This window comes from Arachis ipaensis, chromosome B10 (genome assembly GCF_000816755.2).
Source record: "Arachis ipaensis cultivar K30076 chromosome B10, Araip1.1, whole genome shotgun sequence".
In the NCBI taxonomy this organism is placed as follows: Eukaryota; Viridiplantae; Streptophyta; class Magnoliopsida; order Fabales; family Fabaceae; genus Arachis; species Arachis ipaensis.
In genome coordinates, this window is record NC_029794.2 from 38,138,487 (window position 1) to 38,160,767 (window position 22,281).

The 22,281-nt window shown below is 42.1% G+C and overlaps 1 protein-coding gene and 1 pseudogene across 1 annotated transcript; both read right to left on the reverse strand.

Annotated features, from left to right (window-relative positions):
• On the reverse strand, positions 564–3,564 carry LOC107620557 (annotated as a pseudogene).
• Positions 3,550–16,751, reverse strand: LOC110268406. The gene is made up of 4 exons (XM_021114534.1): positions 16,741–16,751; positions 16,115–16,200; positions 4,015–4,396; positions 3,550–3,702 (listed from the first exon to the last, which is right to left on the reverse strand). The coding sequence occupies exons 1-4, from the start codon at positions 16,749–16,751 to the stop codon at positions 3,594–3,596; spliced, it is 588 nt and encodes a 195-aa protein (XP_020970193.1). The 3' UTR covers positions 3,550–3,593.

The window sequence follows — 22,281 nt, forward strand, 5'->3', positions numbered from 1 at the left end:
AAATTGATAAACGGAATTTTCATCAGTTAAGAACTGTACTTGCAATGCTATTTTCTTTATAAATTCTTAATCGACAATTTTTCACCCGTCAAACACCCTACCACATAAAGCCTTACGCTCACTACAAGAAAAACACCCATTCAGGTACACTTGAAAGCCAAAAGTGAAAAAAAAATGATGCCTTAGGCTACGGCTACGCTTTTTGGGCTACGGCTACGCTTTTTGGGGTGATTCCTATTTGGCCGTTGCCTATTCTCAAAGGCTACGCTTTTCTGTACCAAGGGCTACGCTTTTGGCGTTTGGGAATAGGCTACACTTTTCAAGTGATGCTGTCCAAGACCAAAGGCTACGCTTTTCAGCTTTTATTTTTCCAGAATAGGCTATGCTTTTCAACGCTACTGCATCACCTGTAAAGCGTAGCCACATTGTATACCATAGCTACTTTTTATAAGCGTAGCCTTAGGTCCCTCTTTTTTTTTGTATACTATAGCTACTGTATATAAGTGTTGCCTTAGGTCTTTTTTTTCGTATACTATAGCTACTGTATATAAGTGTTGCCTCTAGGACAGCGGCGCTAGAGTTAAGCAACAGAAAATTTAAGAACATTAAAGAATTAATGAACAACCTACAACCAGAGCCACATCATGGCATGCACAACCTGGTAGAGTGTATAGACACCAACAAAGTTAAGAGACAATGAAACTTACATCATCAGAGAGCTTCATGTTTTTAGTGTGTATACGAAGAACTTCAAGTCGGCCAACTTCATCAGGAACACCAATATCAATTTCCCTATCAAATCTACCGAACCTTCTCAATGCTGGGTCAATGCTGTTTGGGCGATTGGTAGCTCCAATAACGATAACATGAGCACGAGATTTCAATCCATCCATAAGAGTCAAAAGCTGTGAAACAATCCTCCTTTCAACTTCACCATGTGTCTTCTCCCTCTTGGGTGCAATAGAATCAATTTCATCAATGAAGATGATGGATGGTGCATTCTTTTCAGCCTCTTCAAATGCTTTCCTCAGATTGCTTTCACTCTCTCTTGCCAGTTTGGACATGATCTCTGGTCTATTTATACAAAAGAAGAAAGCTCCCGTTTCATTAGTAACAGCTCTTGCTATCAGTGTCTTCCTGGAATCAGGGGGTCCATAAAGTAGAATACCTTTGGGTGGTTTCACACCAATCGACTTAAAGAGTTGTGGATGCCTCAAGGGAAGCTATACCAACTCACGAATTTGTGCCATTTGTTTCCTAACTCCACCCACATCATCATATCCAACTTCATCCAGCCTCTCTTCATCCTCTCTTTTCAAAGGCTCCCCCTCACAGAAGATTACAGTATCTGGAGCAACCACACAGTACTCCCCAGGATCAATTTCAATGACCTTAAACTCCATACTTCTCATCCCTCCACGGACAAGAAATAGATCTCCTTTTCTGACAGCACGATAAGCTTCCAAGAAGTAAGCTGCAAAATTTACATTAAAAAGTTATAATATTTTACAAGCACCAAAATAATCATATTCCACATGTAATATCAATGTCGTCCAAGAAACTGAAGATTGTAGATTCTATATATACTACTAAGTCAGTTTGGCATGCATTCAAATCAATTCAATTCAATCAAATATCAAGAAAGGTAACAATCAATCATACGAAGCTTGACAAGCCAAGACTACTATCTCTCCAAATAATAATAATAATAATAATAATAATAATAACACAAGCAATGTGAATGTAAGGACTTTTAAGAGAGGTAAGAAATTTTGCAAAACACGCTGACAATCAGTAACGAAGTCTTATAACATTAATAGAAATACTCAAATTAAAGTACTCATCACTAAGAGCAAGCTCATAAAGCAAGTCAAATTAAGTATCTATCCCTAAACCCGCAACTTAAGAGAAGCTCAAGGTAGAAACTTATGTTTCAAGAAAGCATCAAACAGATTGCCAGTGACACCTTCAATGGTATCATCAATAGGCAGAATGTGCACACGTTTCCCATACTTTACATCAGGGCACTGGTGCACGGACACAACATTTCCAAGACGAACCCGCAAATTCGACCTCACAACTTTGTTCATCCTGATCTTGGGCTCTTCACAGGTGTCATCAGCAAGAGCTATGCAAACAGTATCCCTCCTTTTCTTGCCCTGCAAATATATACAAATCAAAAACCCCATCTGACTTAGAAGTTGCAACACAAAGAATAAATATAAGAGATAAATTAATTAAAACTTTAAGACATTCTGATAGTTGTACTCCAAACTCGAAATGCTTTCATTAGATACAAATAAATAACATTTTAAATTTAATCCAACTCTATTTGCAACCATGTCAATCAATCATGATCTTCTTCTTAGTATACATGGCCTAGTACTCCACAGTATAAAATTCAAAATCTCACAACACCGTCCGTTAAGAAAGAACAAAACAAAAATAACACCCCAGTAAGAGACTCTGAAAAAGAGTACTTTTTTGTGGGGAATCAAATAAATCAATTAAGAGCTAAGACACAGCAAGAGGAAGGTAAGTAAGAAGATAGAGGAGGGTAAGAAAGTGACCTTGATGAGGATAGTGTCGCCACGGAAGAGCTGGAGCTTCTCCATGGTATCAAGGTGCATGGACACGGCGGAGTTGTCGTTGTTGATGGCTTCATCCACCACAAGACGGTTCGGCGACTTCTTCCGCTCAAGAATCGCCGTTGAGTAGTCCTTCTTTCCCGATTTCCTGAAAATTCATCCACCACCTTTCTTAAAAAGCTTTCGAAGAAACAACTTGACAAGAAATATGTTGAAAAACAGGCTCTAATATACAATACTAATTGATTTTTCCTGTTAACACAAGTGATCTAATAAAAAAACAGACTTAGTTCCAAAAGTTTTAAAAACATCAAGTCATGTAAAAAGTCAAAAAGGATGTTGAAAGGCTTACCCCAAGAAGTATTCTCATATCTAATGTCATAGCCGAAACAGTCCCACCCTGCAAGTAGCAAAGTGCAATAGAACTCATTCGAATTTCAGGTGAAATTACATGAGAAAGCTACCAGGATATTTTCACCTTCCAAATAAGTTGCTAATCCACTAAAAAGTAACAACCTTCTCTTTTGCATATTGCCCCAAACAAATTTGAAATTCTTTTCTATCACAAAAATAATTTCAGTAAATACCCTATTCAGTTGACCACTTTCTGTGATCTAATGACAGCCAGCCAGCCAGTCTAAACCTATGTGATCTAAAATAATAATGACATTGATATGCTAAACCTAGAAATCAAGGAGGCAGTGAGTGCCATAAAATTGCATTGCCATTTAAAACAATTAATTCGAAAAGCTAAAAGAAGCTAGTAAAGTGATGCAAATATCAGTCGACAGATAAGATAGTAATATAACCAGAACAGGGTTTCAACTTCTATACTCTACTAATTAAATAATAAAAATCGTTTGGCATAGCAACAAAACAAGCCATGCCAAGGTATCTGGCACACTAATGCAAAAGCGAAGCTTACTCCCCATATCTATGTAGTTTATCTCCGAATTTACCTGTCAGCATTTGGCATCTTATGCCTCCATCGTCTTCTAGACCTCCCTAACAACAGCCTGTGGATTTCTTGTCCAGAGACAACAGTAGAAGCTTGCGACTCTCCTTAAACATGCTGGGTTGCAGAAAAAAATTTGTTTCTTCCTTAACACAGCACCTAGTGATTAAAGCAATAAATTTAGCCATATACTCAACCATTCAAAAAAAATGCTCATTATCAGATTGTACAAGCAATAGCAAATTCAAAGGAGAAAGGAACCAGAATACACAGAGGCAAGAAGAACGAGTAGATGCGGATGGAAATAAATAAATAGTATGCATTTTCATCAATAATACATGCTTGTTCATCAATTCACATTTCACAATTGCATATAAATTAGATTATTATACCAAACCCCAAATTAAAAACCTTAAAATTGGAACTCTAAACCACCCAAATTTTAGAACCAAACGGAAATCTATAGAATACCTTCTCGACGATGTGAGCGCAGAGACAACGATGGTGAGGGCACAGCTGACGCTTAATGCAGGAGGGCGCAAGTGACGGTGAGTGGCGAAGTCGTGAGTGGTGCGGAGATCAGTGCAGAAGGGTTCACGACGGTGGTATGGGCGGCGCGCGACGATCAGTGCAGGAGGGTTCACAACGGTGTGAGCTTCATGATCTTCACAACGGTGTGGCGCTGAGTGGTGAGTGGGGACTGGGGTGCGATGATCTTCGCGACGGTGAGGCTTCACGCTCTTCGCATGGTACAGGAGGCAGGGTTTCCTTCTCGCGGTGCAGGAGTGTAGGAGGGTTTTCTTCTCTACTGAAAGGGTGACTTCAATTCTGAGCTTTAGAGGGAAAAAATTTACTAAGTGTCAAATTTTTTGCTCTAGACACATTAGGCATCACTTTTCAAACGCACCCAAAACTTAATAAATAGGCTACTCTCTAAAAGCGTCTCCTTTGATACGAAAAGTGAACCTATAGATATCAACCTACGGCTACGCTTTATAAGTGATTTCTAAAATACCTAACGCTACACTTTTTAAATGATGCCACAATTGTGTATCCTTTTCTCATATAAAAAGGCAACACGGAGAAAAGCGTAGCCTATTCATTTTCTCATATAAAAAGGCAACACGGAGAAAAGCGTAGCCTATTCATAGAATAGGCTACGCTTTTCAAATGTAGCTTAAAAAAAGTGTGGCTGAATGGGTATTTTTCTTGTAGTGGCTATAGTCGTAAATGAAAGATGGTGAGGTATTACAACCTCTAAAATTGAAAAGTATGTATATAGTAATTGAAGAATAATGATATGTCTAGGAGCCTGTGAAGAAAGATAACATAACAAAAATCGTATTGCACTCAAAACGTCAACGATATACATAAACGACATAAATATATATATAATTCAAAAGGAGAGACATAGCAAATACTAGTGTTTATACCTTGGGTCGAGCTAGGCAAGCCAGGTTGGATGAAGATAAAAACGACCGACCACTTATAAAGGTTGGTCGACACCAACCTCTTCCCAAAGAGCTCGGCCAAATTGCTATAAGGGCCCAAATAGGCCCAAAGCAGAAGATCACAACCCACCTAAAGGCGGCTAGCCAAAGATAAGGGGACTCACCCACAAAAAAATAAGATAACTAACTTATCTCAAGGGAGGTCACTCCACACTACTATAAATACACTGGAGTACCCAGGTATAGCTCATACTCTGATTCTACACATAAAACCTGCTCAAAGCCCGTGCTAACTTAAGCATCGGAGTCTCTTGCAGGTACCACTATCCTCCGGTGATCAAGGATCAGCAACATCCCAAGGACCAGCTGATGCCAGGGCATTTTGGCCAGTTTTACTGACCTTTTCTTTACTGTTTTTAGGGTAGTTTCATGCATTTTCTTAGAAAATAAACTAGTTTTGGGTAGATATTCACTTACATCTTGATTCAAGCATACATTGTGCACTTTACATGATTTCATGAGGATTTTGCATGAATTATATGATAAATTGGATGATGCATGACTCCTTATCAACGTTATTGGGAAAGGTAAGTCCCAATAACGTGTGCGAAGGACCAAGAGGCAACGTTAGTGGTAATGTTTGTGCCACTAACGTTGAGGTTAACGTGGCTCATACTTGGGTAAGCAACGTTAGTGAAAAAGGTGATTGTCACTAACGTTCTCGAACCCACACTTTCACTTAACGTTAACACCACTAACGTCCTGAGCTAAAAGTCCCTGCCTACTTTACACTTTCTCTCTGCAAGCAAAGCTAAGCCCAATGAAGAAGATAACTACTTCAAACTCAGGATCCAAAGGCCCATACCCAAGACTTGAAGAGCCAACTAGAAGATCAGAAGAGTAGTATATATAGGAGTAGCTTTGAATTAGTTAGGGAGCTGGAAACGTTAGGGGGCCTTTGGCATAGAACTACTCTCTGTATTTACTTTCTCTACACTTCTAGTTTTACTTTCAGCATGTATTCTCCATCTTTGTTTTCATTTTCCAGAGCTATGAACAACTAAACCCCTTTCATTGGGTTAGGGAGCTCTGTTGTAATTTGATGGATCAATTTTAGTTTTCATTCTCCTTCTTCTATCTTTTCTCTTGATTTTACTAGAAAGCTTTCGATCTTCATCCAATTGGGTAGTTATCCTGGAAAAGAAGCTATTCATACTTGGATCCCTTCTGAACCTTGAAAGAGGAATGAAGGGATCATGCTAGAAATGCTTTCTCATGCTGGACCAAATTGGGTTTGAATGGATATGTGACTATAATCCTTCCAACACTTGATTTGGAAAATGCATGTGGTATAATCAGTGACCATACTTCATCTCTTCTCATGAGCAATTGACTAAGGAATTGGCTATTGATCAAGATTTGAGAGATTGAATTACAAGGAATTGCAATTCGATCACTTAAGATTGCCAAGGAGATCAATGAATGCATTGATTGAGGAAGAGATGAAAATGAACTTGATCTGGAGAATGCAACATCTCTTGAGCCCAATGAACTCCCCATTTCTGATCTTACCCGTTCTCTTTAATTTCTGCCATTTACTTTTATGAGCAATTACCCCATTCCCATTTAAGATTCTGCAATTTACTTTCTGCCATTTACATTCAGCTCTTTATTTCCATCATTTACTGTTTCTGCTATTTACTTTCCCGCCATTTAATTTTCTACAATTCTCAACTCAAATTCTGGTTCGCTCAACTAGAACATTTCTCTAATTAAAGTTGCTAGATCAATCAATATCTGTGGGATTCGACCTCACTCTATTGTGATTTTTTACTTGACGACGAATTCGGTACACTTACCGAAGGAAATTTGTTACGAGACAAGTTTTCGGCGTATCAAGTTTATGGCGCCGTTGCCGAGGATTGATTTTGAATCAACAATGATTAAATTGGAGGATAATTAGATTGAGCATTTTTAGTTTGTTTGATTTAATTTTCTGTTTGAGTAATTTACTTTTAGTTTTAGTTAATTTCTTCCCTTCCCCCTACTTTTTCATTTTTTTTAGTTATTTACAATTCAGTTCACTAACCCACTAAGTGTTTGATATATTGCATCACTCACACTAACAGTAATTCTAACAGAAATACTTTCTACATCTATTTTCTTTGCTTGTGCTTTGTTGGTTGTATGACAGGGAGAAGAAGTGGGGCTTCAACTTCCTTTGATTCTGAACCTGAGAGGACCTTCCTTAGATTAAGGAGGGAAGCAAGAGAAAAATGAGTAGTGGATGCCGAGGAAGAGGAGGAATACTTTGAACCAAACATGGAAGAAAACATGGAAAACCATCATGAAGAAGAAGCTCACAACCATGGCAGAGAAGGTCGAGCAAATCATGCTGGGGAGGAGAGAAGAGTTTTAGGCTCTTACATCAATCCAAACCCAGGAAACTGTGGAAGTAGCATTCAAAAGCCGACCATCCATGCCAACAATTTTGAACTAAAACCACAGCTCATCACCCTTGTTCTGAACAACTGTTCGTTCGGAGGAGGCATCCAAGAAGACCCCAATCAACATCTAACCACCTTCCTGAGGATATGTGACACGGTGAAGTCTAATGGTGTTCATCTTGACGCCTATAGACTGCTCTTATTTCCATTCTCACTCAAGGATAAGGCAGCCAAGTGGCTGGAGTCTTTTCCGAAGGAGAGTTTGACAACTTGGGAAGATGTGGTGAACAAATTTTTAGCCAGATTCTATCCTCCTCAAAGAATCAATAGGCTGAGAGCTGAGGTCCAAATTTCAGGCAACAAGATGGTGAGACTATATATGAAGCATGGGAGAGGTTTAAGGACCTGACAAGGAGGTGTCCACCAGATATGTTCAATGAATGGGTGCAGCTACACATTTTCTATGAAGGCCTTTCTTATGAATCAAAGAAAGCAGTAGACCACTCATCCGGGGGATCTCTGAACAAGAAGAAGACCATTGAGGAGGCCATAGATGTCATTGAAACTGTAGCAGAAAATGACTATTTCTATGCTTCTGAAAGAGGGAACACTAGAGGAGTGATGGAGCTAAACAATATAGATGCCCTGCTGGCCCAAAATAAGCTCATTACCAAGCAGCTGGCTGACCTCACCAAGAAGATGGAGAGGAACCAAGTAGCAGCAATAACCACTTCATCAGCAACCCAAGAAGGAGTGAATGAAGAAGCAGAGGGTAGTCAGGAGCAAGCCAACTACATTGGAAATTCACCTAGGTAAAACCATGATCCATACTCCAAGACCTACAACCCTGGTTGGAGGAATCACCCAAACTTTGGGTGGGGGAATCAACAAGATCAAAGCCAAGATCAGAGACGTCACAACCCCAACAACAATGCAGCTCACCAACAATTCACATAGAGAACATATCAACACCACCATGACAACACCTCTCTACATCCATATCAAAACCAAAATAACACTCCTCATCCTTCTACCTCCAATCCCAACCTACGATCATTTGATGACAGACTCTCGAAGATTGAAAACCTACTTGAAGGTATATGCAAAGAGATTCAAGACAACAAGGCGTTCAAGGAGGAAGTGCGAGGAAATTTTAAGAACTAGGGAGACACCATCAAGAGGTTGGAATCTCAAGTGGGGTATCTCTCTGAGCAGATTCCCATACCTACAGATGGATTTCCAAGGGATACAGAAAAAAATCCGAGAGGTGAAACAAAGAAAGTAAGATGGGAAGATTGCAAGATGGTCACTATAAGTGATAAGGAGACTGAGGACAAGCCAAGCAAGCCGTCAGAACAACCTGGAGATACCTCAGTAGAGAAGAAGGAAAAAGATCACCAAGAACCAAAAATCTCACAACAAGAGCTGCTGAGACTCTATGCACCATTTCCCCAACTACTCAATGGTGTTGTGGAGAAGAGAATATACTCAAGATTTCTTGACTTGTTTGCATCTCTGCATGTAAACATACCATTCATAAAGACCATCCAACAAATGCCTGCATACATCAAGTATATGAAGGAACTGCTTCCTAGGAAAAGCTCACTCAAGGGAGGCCAAACTATAGTGATGAACAAGGAGTGCAGCGCCCTCATTCAACCAGAGTTACCTACAAAAAGAAAGGACCCAGTGAGTTTTCATATCCCCTGTGCCATAGGAGAAACAATGTTTGATAGAGCACTCTACGATTTGGGAGCAAGCATCAACTTAATACCCTTATTCCTTGTGAAGAGGCTGCAGATCAATGAGATAATGCCCACAGATGTAGTCATCAAGCTGGCTGACAAAACTCAAAAACAAGCAATAGGAGTGGTGGAAAATATGTTGGTAAAAGTTGGAAAATACTTCCTCCCAACAGACTTTGTCATATTGGACGTGGAAGAGAGTCACACTCACCCAATCATATTGGGAAGACCATTCCTAGCTATAGCCAGAGCACTCATAGATGTGGAGCGAGGGGAGCTAATCTTGAGGATCCATGATGAACAGCTCACCTTCACTGTTTTCAAACACTCACAAGAAACAGATCAAGAGAACAAGGAACCAAAGAAGGATCACAGCGAGACACTGAAGGAAGAGACAAGCACTGAAGGACAACGAGCACATCTGGAGATTCCCTTGATTGATGAACAAGGCAAACAGCAATTGCCACAGCTCAAAGAAAATCAGGAGGAACCTAAACCACCAGAAAAATATGAGACCAGTAACCACATTTTCTTAGAGGAGGAGGTCACAAAAAGTAAGACAACATCACAAGGAACAAAGAAGAAGGTACCAAGGAGGTGGAGAAACAAGAAGATCCCCACCGAGAACTTCTCTCCAGGGGATAAAGTGATCTCAGCTTACTTCCCAGATATCCCCCCTGATCTCCCCACTGTACCATCTCAGTTACCTAAGGTCTTCACTATCAACAGAGTTCTCTCCTTGGAACATGTAGAGATCATTGATACAACTACTGGATATAGGTCTACTGCCAGAGGAGAAGACTTGAAGCATTATCGATCTCCCTGATGAAGGCGAAACGTCAAGCTAGTGACGCTAAAGAAGCACTTCATGGGAGGCAACCCATGTTTTATATGCTTTTAGAAAATAGTGAATAAGTCAATATTTATGAATTCCAACCCAAACTTGACAAACACTTGGTGAAATCCTTATTATGCAGTATATAGTGAAGAACAAGTTTGGTGTTCAAAGCATGCCAAGAAAGCATGAATGCAACTCAGAGCATGCTAGTCTTGGAGCTTTGAACAAAAACTTCTCATCACAGTGCTCCAAACTAAGTTTGGTGTCACCCAAGGTGCCACGAATATGCATATAAGGATACACAGTTAGTTAGTTAGTTGGTGTTCATGAATAAAGAATCTAATTCTTTTTCTTTATTATTCTAGCCGTAAAGTTTAAATCTTTTTTATGATATTGATTTTTCTTATTTTATTTTTATAGGGAAAGGGAAAGGAGCATTGAAGGGGATTGATTGGACAATTAAATGAAGAAGGTTCGGACACCACCAAAGGAGGGACTACACACTTGTTCTAAAAAGGGAACGCATTGGAAAATGTTGCCATGCAACATAGAAAAGAATGGGACCCTTGAAGACCGAACAATCTCCATCATAAAGTGATGATCCTTGTCCTTTCTCTATGCACAACCCCAACCGTCCATCAAGCAACCACTCCATCAATCCACACCTTCCATTCACTCACAACCTCACTATATAAGTGATCCTTGTTCTGTACCCCACCTTCACACTCCACGCCCACTCTTCACACCTCTCCATTTCGGGACAAAGCACCTCCTACCCCATTAAAAAATTCCCCCGCACTCCCTTCATTGCACTCAACCCTAAACAACCAAAAGTCTCCACCCCCTTACCACCTTCACACATTAACCCTCATTCATGGCATCTTCGAGCTCTAAAAGAAGGAAGGGAAAGGAACCTATGGAGCAACACCCGTATGATAAAAAGAGATTTAGAAGCTTGCACCATGCATTGCAATACGGGTGGATAGTGGATAAAGAGATCATTTATGAGCTAGGATTTCAAGTTAGGAAAATTGAGTGTCCCGAAATCACAAAGAAGGTAGAAAAGAGAAGATGGGAGCTCCTCACTGATCCGGTCATTAAGGTAAATGCAAATCTTGTAAGAGAGTTTTCTGCAAATGCAGTCCGATATGATAAGGCAGATGAGTCATATACAAGCTTTGTGAGAGGAAAGATTGTGGATTTCGGTCCCATGAGTGTCATGAGGGCATTAAAGCTACGGTCCATACCGTTTGAAGAAGAGAGTTATCATTCAAGAATGGACAACAGCCCCAATCATGACCAGATTGTGCAAGACATTTGTGTACCCGGAGCTGACTGGGAAAGATATGCGGATAGGAGACCAAGGTTCATCAAGAGAGCAGACCTCACCCAGGAAGCAAAAGGGTGGTTCGAAATTGTAAGGAGGTCCATCCTCCCAGCAGAGAACAACTCGGAGGTGAATCTAAGAGAGCCACAATGGTGCACTGTATACTCAAAGGAGGAGAGATCAAGGTTCATGAACTCATAGCCGCAGGCATTAGAAAGATGGCAGAGAAAAACGACTCAAGAGGAAAGTTAGGTTACCCCAGCACCATTTACCGACTATGCAAGAAAGCTGGGGTGGTGTTTGAAGATGAGGACCCCGTGTGGATAAAAGAGGGCATTCCAATAACCGTTCGACGGATGCATGCTACCGCATCTCTCCTGCCTCAACGGAAGCATAGGAAAAGGCCATCCCCTCAAGTAGTAGAAGGACAAGTCTTAGAGGGGCAAGCACCAGCCACTTTGGATATGCACCAACTACAGAAAGCCATTGATGGCCTATCTCGACAATATTTGGAAAGCCAAGGAGCACAGAAAGAGCTTCAACTACAGATGATGGGGCAGCAAGAGGAATCACTCTCAAGATGGATGACTTAACAAGGGGAGTGGCAAAAGTAAATGATGGAGTAGCACTTGAGTCAGGGACAACAATGGAGTGAAATATTCCACAGGATAGAACAAAGGCAAAATGAACAACAAGAATCTATCCAAAAGCTAATCAACATCCAAGCACATCAAGGTGCACACATACATGAGATGCATCGAAGACAAATAGAACAGGCAGAACTATTGGACGAGCAAGGGCATTCGCAGAAGGAGTTTACATGAGCGAGACTGGACATCATATAAATACTCGAGCCAGGCTCGGATACTTAGTAGGACAGCTGCCTCTATTGCATCCAGGAATCGCAAGGTATGAAGAAATGAGGGATGAATTAGCACGAGAAGAAAGACAAAGGGTGGAAGAGAGTCATGAATCAGTGAGGAAGGCACTTGAGGATTGGAAGCAAGCAAGATTGGCACGGATGCGAGGAAATGCAAGAGGACACAAAGAGGATAAGCAAGGAGGGGAGCATGGGCATCCACATGAGTAAAAGGTGGTGGAGTTCCTTCTTTGGTCCATATTTTTCTATGCTTTAAATAAGGAAGATCTTGTATGAAATAGAACATGCTTCCATGTTAGTTTGAACCTTTTTCAATTCTGTCTTTTAAACTTTTTTTGTTGAATAGGTTTATGCTTGCTAGTCTTTATGTCACTGCATCCTTACTTTGCTTACTTGTATGCTTGTCCTTTTGAATCAAATGAAAAGAGAATGAGTGTTTTATAAAAGACCAGAGTGGAGTTCATACTATGGAGTAAGTTCCTGAGTTTGTGGTGTGGTCATAAGTTAGCTAAGTTGGTTCAACCACAAGGTGGGAAGACAACTATCTGTCATGAATACTATGCTTTGAACATACCCATGAGACTAGCTAAATAATAATATCCTAATAAGAAAAAGGGAAAGAACAATCAAAGTTGAAGAATAAAAGAAAAAAATAGCAAGAAAAGAGGCTAGGCACCAAGGGTTTGAGTCTTGAGGGATGTGTCTGTGGTGTTCCTGTACCAAGGATCTCCTTGGATTACTAAGCTCTCAGGGGTGCTTTATCACTTGGTAACTTGGGTTAACTAACCCGGGATTATCAGCTGAAAGTCCACCATCAAGAGCAATCTTTGCTACAGAACATTTAGTAGCCCAAAGAGGTGCTGGACACCAAGACCTCAAGGAAAGAAAATAAACAAACCATGTGCCTGTGGTGTGTATGTATGGGGGAGAGACATGAGGAAGTAGGTCCTTAGGGGTGCTTCAACACCTAGCATCTTGAACCAACTGGTTCGGGAGTGTTGGCTGAAAGCTTATTTTAAAGAGTTGCCCCCTTACAGAGCACTTAGCCTAAGAACACAAATAAGCCCTGAAATGACAACAAAAGGATCAATGAATAAAAGTCGCATGGGATGCAATCACAGTGAGTATTCTAGGACATGATAAAGGTCTGAAAGCCAGTGAAGGAATGAACCTAAGTTGCTATGCATGAAACCACCATAAAACCAGAAACATGACTTCCACAAGAATGCAAGAATGCTCTTGGCATACCATTCATCACCACGTTAGTTGCTAAGTTAACTTAGTTAACGTGGCTTCTAACGTTAAGAAGCAAAAGGGAAGCCAACGTTAGTGACATTCACCTTTGTCACTAACGTTGGCCAAGCTTCCATAAGCCACGTTAACTCCCACGTTAACTTAGTTACCGTGGAAGCTAACGTGGAGAGAGCAATTGGTCGCCAACGTTAGTGACACTTACCTTTGTCACTAACGTTGGGGTGAACCACCAAGAGCCACCATGAGCAACGTTAACTCTCACGTTAACTTAGTTAACGTGGAAGCTAACGTGGATAAAGAGATGATGAGCCAACGTTAGTGACACTCACCTTTGTCACTAACGTTGGAGATGGCTAGCATGACTACGTTAGAAGCCACGTTAACCTAGTTAACGTGGACTCTAACGTGAGAAATAGGGGCACATTAGAATGTTAGTGACAAAGGTAAGTGTCACTAACGTTCTCGAAGGATTGGCAAGCTTACGTTAAGAGTCACGTTAACTAAGTTAACGTGGACTCTAACGTAGGGAAGGGGGAGGCTTATCAACGTTATTGGGAAAGGTAAGTCCTAATAACGTGTGCGAAGGACCAAGAGGCAACGTTAGTGGTAACGTTTGTGCCACTAACGTTGAGGTTAACGTGGCTCATACTTGGGTGAGCAACGTTAGTGAAAAAGGTGATTGTCCCTAACGTTCTCGAACCCACATTTTCACTTAACGTTAACACCACTAACGTCCTGAGCTAAAAGTCCCTACCTACTTCACACTTTCTCTCTGCAAGCAAAGCTAAGCCGAATGAAGTTACTTTCCGCCATTTACATTCAGCTCTTTATTTCCAGCATTTACTGTTTCTGCTATTTACTTTCCCGCCATTTAATTTTCTGCAATTCTCAACTCAAATTCTGGTTCGCTCAACTAGAATATTCCTCTAATTAAAGTTGCTTGATCAATCAATATCTGTGGGATTTGACCTCACTCTATTGTGAGTTTTTACTTGACGACGAATTCGGTACACTTGCCGAAGGAAAATTGTTACGAGACAAGTTTTCCGCATATCACCAGCAAGTCGGATGCCACAGCTCCGACCACAATAGCAGATCTCCTCCGAGATTGACCTTCAGTTTCAGGTAACTCTCAAAACATTGGCGCCGTTGCCGGGGAACCTGAAAGTCACCTCCCATCATGGAGGACAACCTTGACAACGATTACAACTCTGGTTTGGAGGACATAATTCTGTATAAGAACACAGATACCACAACAAAGGATACACCTCAAAACAAAGGAGACAAACAACCCCCAAATACAAAAATTTTGGAGGCCATCCGTGAACAACAGAATCGCCTTAAACAGCTAGAACAAGAAGCCGACCGGCAGCAGGAGGCTGAGCGAGATCTCTGAAGAGAAACCAGGAGGCGTCAAGAGTTGGAAGATAAGCTCCTCAAACTCGAGGTCGACTTCAAAACAAAAGCTACTCGAAGATAGCCCCCGCAAGGACCAAGATCCATTCAGAAAGGAAATCATGAAAGCTAAAGTCCCAAAAGACTTCAAAGCTCCTAATATGACTCCCTACGATGGTACATCTGACCTAAGTCATCATCTCAGCAACTTTAGAAGTCAGATGTATTTTACGGATGCCTCAGATGAAATTTGTTGTAAAGCCTTCCCGGCCACCTTGACCAAAACAGCAATAAAGTGGTTTGACAGCTTGCCGCCAAGGTTGATTGCAAGCTTTGATGACCTCGCCCAAAAGTTTCTGGCCAGGTTCTTCATCCAGAAGGATAAAGCCAAGTATCCTCCAATCCTATTGGGGATTAAGCAAGGAGATCGAGAAAGTCTTCGCAGTTACATGGAGAGATTCAACAAAGCATGCCTAGACATACAAAATCTCCCAACAGAAGCAGCGATTATGGGACTTATCAATGGCCTGCGAGAAGGACCCTTTAGCCACTCCATATCTAAAAAACATCCAACATCTCTGAATGAGGTACAAGAACGGGCGGAAAAATACATCAACATGGAGGAGAACTCCCGATTAGGAGAAACCTCAAAGACTGGATTCTCCTACCTATCTCGGGACAAGGATAAAGATTCTAGGAAAAAGGAAGACCAACCCAATGAGAAACCCAAAAAATGCCACAACTACACCCCTCTTCGGGTATCTCTTGTGGACTTCTATCAAGAGATATGCAACACTGAGAAGATCCCACCACCTTGCCCAATTAAACACAAGAGAGGAGGAAGTCAGATCGAGTATTACGAATACCACTGAGTCTACGAGCATTCTACTAATGAGTGCTATGACCTAAAGAATGTCGTAGAAAAATTGGCACGAAAAGGGAGATTAGATCGATTCTTAGCCAACAGGTCAGATGAACCAAAAAAGAGAAGAATGGACGAAGAGGTCGGACGAGCTGAACGTCCCCTCACACCCCTGAGAGACATATCCACATGATAAACAGTGGATTCGCAGGAGGATGGATCTCTAAATCATCCCGCAAAAGACACCTTAATGAGGTGTACCAGGTCGGAGAAGGGGACAGGTCACCCGACCTCCCCACTATTACCTTCACTCAAGAAGACATCGCAGGCATCATCCTGGGCATGATGACCCCGTAGTCATTACCATCATACTAGCCAATGCCAATCTCCATCGAACATTGGTAGACCAGGGAAGCTCCGCGGATATCCTTTTCAAATCCACCTTTGACAAGCTCAACCTACAAGAGAAAGAGCTCAGAGCATATCCAAATAGTTTATTCGGGCTCGGAGATGCTCCTATCCAGACACTTGGGTACATCCCACTACACACAACATTCGGAAAAGGAATACGGTCTAGAACGTTGAGCATAGACTACATCGTAGTCGATGTGAACTCAGCATACAATGCCCTTATAGGTCAAACAATGTTAAATCGGCTCACCACGGTGGTCTCCACTCCACACCAATGTATGAAGTTCCCAACTACAGAAGGGATTGCTACCATAAAGGGAGACCAGAAACTCGTGCGATGCTGTTACAACGAAAGCCTTAACTTTAAAGGCGACCCCAGAGGAAAGGAAACTAATGCTATAGAACTCGGGGCAGTCAGGGAGGTAAAGTATCCATTATGGCTAGCCAACGTGGTATTGGTCAAGAAGTCAAATGGGAAGTGGCGGATGTGCACTGATTACACTGACCTCAACAAAGTCTGCCCAAAAGATCCCTATCCACTCCCAAACATAGACACACTAGTTGACGCTTCGTCAGGCTATCAGTACCTCTCCTTCATGGATGCTTACTCGGGATACAATCAAATCCCAGTGTATCAACCCGACCAGGATAAAACATCATTCATCACCCCAAAAGCAAATTACTACTACATAGTCATGCCCTTCGGACTCAAGAATGCAGGAGCTACATATCAAAGACTGATGAGCAAAGTCTTCGCCTATCACATTGGGAAGCTAATGGAAGTTTATGTTGATGACATGTTGGTAAAGACACAAAAAGAGGAAACGTTGCTATCTGACCTCACTGAAGTGTTTGATACCATAAGAAAGCATGGAATGAGACTTAATCCCACAAAATGCACTTTTGCGGTAAGCTGGCAAATTCTTGGGCTTCATGCTCACCCAAAGTTGAACTGAAGCAAACCCAGATAAGTGCCAGGCCATACTTCGCATGAAAATTTTGACCTGTGTCAAAGAGGTCCAGCAGCTCAATGGAAGAATAGTGGCTCTGTCTAGGTTCCTTACCGGATCAGCCTTGAGATCTTTCCCCTTCTATGCAACATTAAGGAAGGAAAAGAGGTTTGAGTGGATCCCAGAATGCGAATAAGCCTTCTAAGATTTCAAGAAATTTCTAGGGCAACCACCCATCCTTACTCGACCTCAGGAAGGTGAAGAACTCATACTATATCTCGCTGTAGGAAGTCGGACAATAGCTTTAGCACTAGTCAGAGAAGATGAAAGTGGGCAACAACTCATCTACTTCATCAGTAAAGCTTTGCAAGGGGCTGAATTGAACTATCAAAAGATAGAAAAATTCGCCTACGCCCTTATACTCACTTCCCGATGACTTTGACCATACTTTCAAGCTCACACCATCAGAGTACCAACCAACTAACCCATAAAGGGGATCTTATATAAAAGAGACTTAGCTGGAAGAATCCTACAATGGGCAGTCGAGTTATCCGAATTTGACCTCAAATATGAAGCCTAGACAGCTATCAAATCTCAGTACCTGGTCGACTTCATCGCAAAGTACACTGACACCCCGGGCACCCCCACAGAGTGGAGCCTTTATGTGGATGGCTCCTCAAACAAAACCGAGAGTGGCGCAGGCGTCATTTTAGAGAGTGATTAGGGAACCCAAATCGAGCTCTTATTAAAGTTCGAGTTTTCCGCTTCAAATAACCAAGCTAAATACGAAGCCCTACTGGCTGGTTTGAAGCTGCCTAGGGAGGTAGGAACTCAGAAGCTTACCATTTTTAGCGATTCACAAGTAGTCACCTCACAAATTGAAAGGAGGTACCAGGCCAAGGATCCCACTATGAGGAAATACTTAGACAAGACCAGAGAATAGCTCGGATAATTCAAGGGATATGAGATTCGGCATATACCCAGAGAACAAAATGTCCGAGCTGATGCACTTTCGAAACTAGCCAGCACCAAACCAGGGGGTAATAATAGAAGCCTCATCCAAGAAACACTGCAAAATCCGTCAACCACTGAAGAGAAAAAGGTCCTAAGCATATCAGACCAGGACCAAGGGCTAGTACGAGAAACACAGTAATACACCATAGTACACGACATCCTATATAGGAGAGGAATCTCTACACCCCTCCTAAAATGCGTCCTGACCTCCGCTACAAGGGAAGTTCTCGAAGAATTCCACAGTGGCATGTGCGGCAACCACCTCGAGGCGCGAGCTCTTTCGAAAAAGGTACTCCGAGCTGGATTCTAGTGGCCGACCTTGAAAAAGGAAGCAACAGAGTTTGTCAAAACATGCCCTCCATGTCAGAAGCACGCGAACTTTCACATCGTACCATCCGAAGAATTCATTTGTGTCACTTCACCCTGGCCATTCGCAAAATGGGGGCTCGACCTCCTTGGATCTTTCCCTCAAGGATCAGGGCAAGTTAAGTTCTTCATTGTAGGAATAGACTATTTCATAAAATGGATTGAAGCAGAACCTTTGGCCACTGCCACCTCCCAAAGAAGTTGGAAGTTCTTATACAGAAATATTGTCACAAGGTTTGGGGTCCCATACTCCATTACCACAGACAATGGCACTCAATTCACCGACATGGAGTTCAGAAATCTTGTGGCTGATTTGAAAATCAAGCACCAGTTCACCTCTGTAGAGCACCCACAAGCCAATGGACAGGCGGAAGCCGCCAACAAAGTCATAATAGCCGGGTTAAAATGAAGACTACAGGACGCCAAGGGAGCTTGGGCTGAAGAGCTCCCGCAAGTCCTATGGGCATACCGGACGACACCACACTCAACCATTGGAAAATTACCATTCCGACTTCCTTACGGAATGGAGGCAATGATTCCCATAGAAGTAGAAGAAGGATCTCCTAGAATGATCCTCTACAATGAAGATACCAACTCCCAAGCTCAAAGGGAAGAGCTCGACCTACTTCCAGAAGTCCGAGAAAGAGTTCGGATTAGAGAAGAAGCCCTAAAGCGCCGGATGGCTCTGAGGTATAATCGAGAGGTAATCTGGCGAGGCTTCACCACCAATGATCTCATCTTAATCCGAAATGATATCGGAGCAGGTCGGTCAGAAGAAGGGAACCTAGCAGCCAACTAGAAAGGACCATACTGAATTGCAAAAGTACGGGGGAAAGGTTACTACAAGGTGTCCGATCTCGAAGGGCGAGAGATACCAAGGTCATGGCATGCCTGTAACCTAAGAAGGTACTATAGCTAGAAAATAGTAAAGATCTTAGGTCAAGGCACACTCTTTTTCCTAAAAAAGGTTTTTTAATAAGGCGCCATGCCGAGATCTAAGAAGCTGCCCGACCTAGAAGGGTAAAGCACTCTCATGTACATTCTTATTTATGTTTTTATCTCATTATTATTTGAAATGAAAGTTGTCAATTCCCTAAAAAGTTTCCTACCAAGACGCATTAACCTAAGATCATAAAACGCAAAATTCATCGCCCGATTACAAAGAGGTCGGCAAGGTGAAGCGATAGATGCAAGTTAATGCAAGAAGCTATAAAAAGTAACCCATAGAAAGCGACCTGATAAGGTCTGACTAAAAATGGATTACTAAAAATAACTTAAGAAGGCCCGACAGAGAAGTCGGACCAATGAAAGGATCATTAAAAAGGGACGAAGACATCTCGCAAAGGTCAAAGAAAGGCTAAAAAGCCAAGACAAAAGTGCTTAGCTATAAAAGTACAAGTCTTGCAAAACAGACACTACTTAAAAAGCAAAAGCACAAGTCGAAAGGGCGCTAAAACGTCATCCAAACAAACTATAAAGAAAAGGTTCCTTGTCAGAACACTACCTAAAAAGTTGTTGGAATGTGACTAAAACCCCGGGTAGCAAAGTCGTACAGGTTAACGTCAGCTAAGAAGAGGCATAAGAATGATCTCGAAAAGAACAAGCCAAAAGGTTGAGAAACAACTTAAGGCTCAAAAGTGCTTGGCCAAAAAGGATACAACTACACTCAAAGAAGGATGGATCTCAAAACAGGGCTACAAAGGTCATCCGAGACTAAAAAGGTTCTATATAAAGAACACTAAAAAGTTACCGAACAAGTCATTAAAAGCTCGGACACCAAGCCACAAGGATAATTTAGCCAAAAGCAAAGGGATGATAAGTATCAACTCAAAGCAAGGCATGATCCTAAAGGCAAGGGTAGAAAACCCACTCAAAGGAGGTCGGACTAGGAAATACCTAATTTGCAAAAGGTTGCAAAAAGTCAACCTCTAAACGTTCAGCAAAATGCGTCCATCAAAGTAAAACATTAAAGACTCAAAGGCCACCTAAAAGGTGGCCCAGGAGTTTAAAGTGTTTGTTTTTCAAAACAAAAGTTGCTAAGAAGCAACCAAAATGTCAGAAGAGTCAACCACAAGAGACGTACAAAAATATAAACAAGTTCAAAGTCCACAAGTTAGACTATAACAGTACACAAGCATAAAAAGTTATAGGGGATCTAAATTCGCCCCAGTGGCAACATCCTTTGGAGGAGGAGGAGGAGGTATGGTCGAGATAGGGGTAGCATTGACAACTCCATCTGACCCGTTCTAGATCTCCACGTCAGGCTCAGGAGGGTCGACTTCTGAAGGAATGGAAGAAGCTGAAACTGCCGAAGCTTTGGCTGGTGGCGCAGGAGGAGGACCCTCATCCTCATCATCAAGGGCAGGCACAATCTTACCACCCTCCACCACGTTATCCATACTAAACAAGGAGAGATCGGCCTCGGGAGCAAGAACTCGGACCTGAGCCTTCAGGATCTCGTACATATCGGTCATACTACTCACCATATGTCCTTGAAGCTCCATATAATCATCTTAGGCAGATTAAAGCCTCTCCTTAGTCTCAAGCAACTCACTGTAGGTCCGGGTATAGCTCTCCTTATGCGTTTTTGTAGCCTCCTGAGCTAAATTAGCAGCTGCCTCCGCCCTAGTAGCACACTCCTTCTCTTTATCTACATCAATTTCTAACTTGGCAACCCTGGCATCGAGCTCATCCTTCAGACCTTTTACCCTATCAAATTCAGCCTGGGCGTCCTCTAAAAAGGCCTTGGTAGCACGGACAGGGGACTCCCTAACAACCCGAGATAAGGCCGCGCCAATATTGGCCATCCGAATACTATTACTCGTTATGAAGTCAAGGTGATGAAGGATCGAGACGTCGTCCAGAGGGACTTTACCATGTGGAGCAATCAATTCTGTGGCAAAGGCCACACTATCAAACTCTTTGTCAACAAGATTATACGTCCCAACAGTTTTTTGGCGCTTGGGAGACGGGCTAGCAGCATTAGAAGAGGAGGCAGGACCAGAAGCCGCCTGAGATGGATCAGATGGAATTTTTTGAACTCTAGGGGTCGGGATGATCTTTTTCGGGCCTTGAGAGTCAGAAGTCGGCTTCTTCGGGGGCACCTGAAAAGACCCTTCCCCCGAGACCTTCGCTGTCAAGTTTTGGGCAGTTTTCGCCTTTTTAGCCCTCCGGAAGGCCTTCATTTAGTCTGAAGATTTCACCATCTCTGAAAAGGAAGCCAGGAAAACAAGTTACAATAACAGAAAGGGATAAACTCACAAATAAATAGAAGAAAACTATCTGAAAGAAGTTGGACACTACCTAGCTCGGCACGGAGGAGGGAAGGATCTCCCAAAAACCTTTTTGTGTCTAGATGAGGAGGTTCCCCCCAGTGCTCCTCTAGAACACCTACAAAGGATTATTTTACTTTATCTAGTCTCTCCCAAGAATATTTGGGAGCTACTATATCTTTTTGCCACCATAAAGGGAAGGTGGGCTCATCATTCTCATCCAAAAAGAAAGGGCGAGCATCCTCAACAGCTCGGACCTTGAAGTAATAGTTCTTAAAATCCCGAAAGGACTCATCAAACATTGAAAAAACTTTCTTTCCCTGGGTAGCTCGGAAGGAAATCCAAGAAGCCTTCTTCTTGGCCACTCCAGGTTTTGTCAACACAAAAAGGTAAAGAAAAAGGGATGTGGTAGGTCGAACACCTAATTCTTGACATAACAGCTGAAAAATCTTAATGAAGGCCCAAGAGTTTGGATGAAGCTGGGAAGGGGCCACATTACAAGTCCATAAGAGGTCGATCTCAAAAG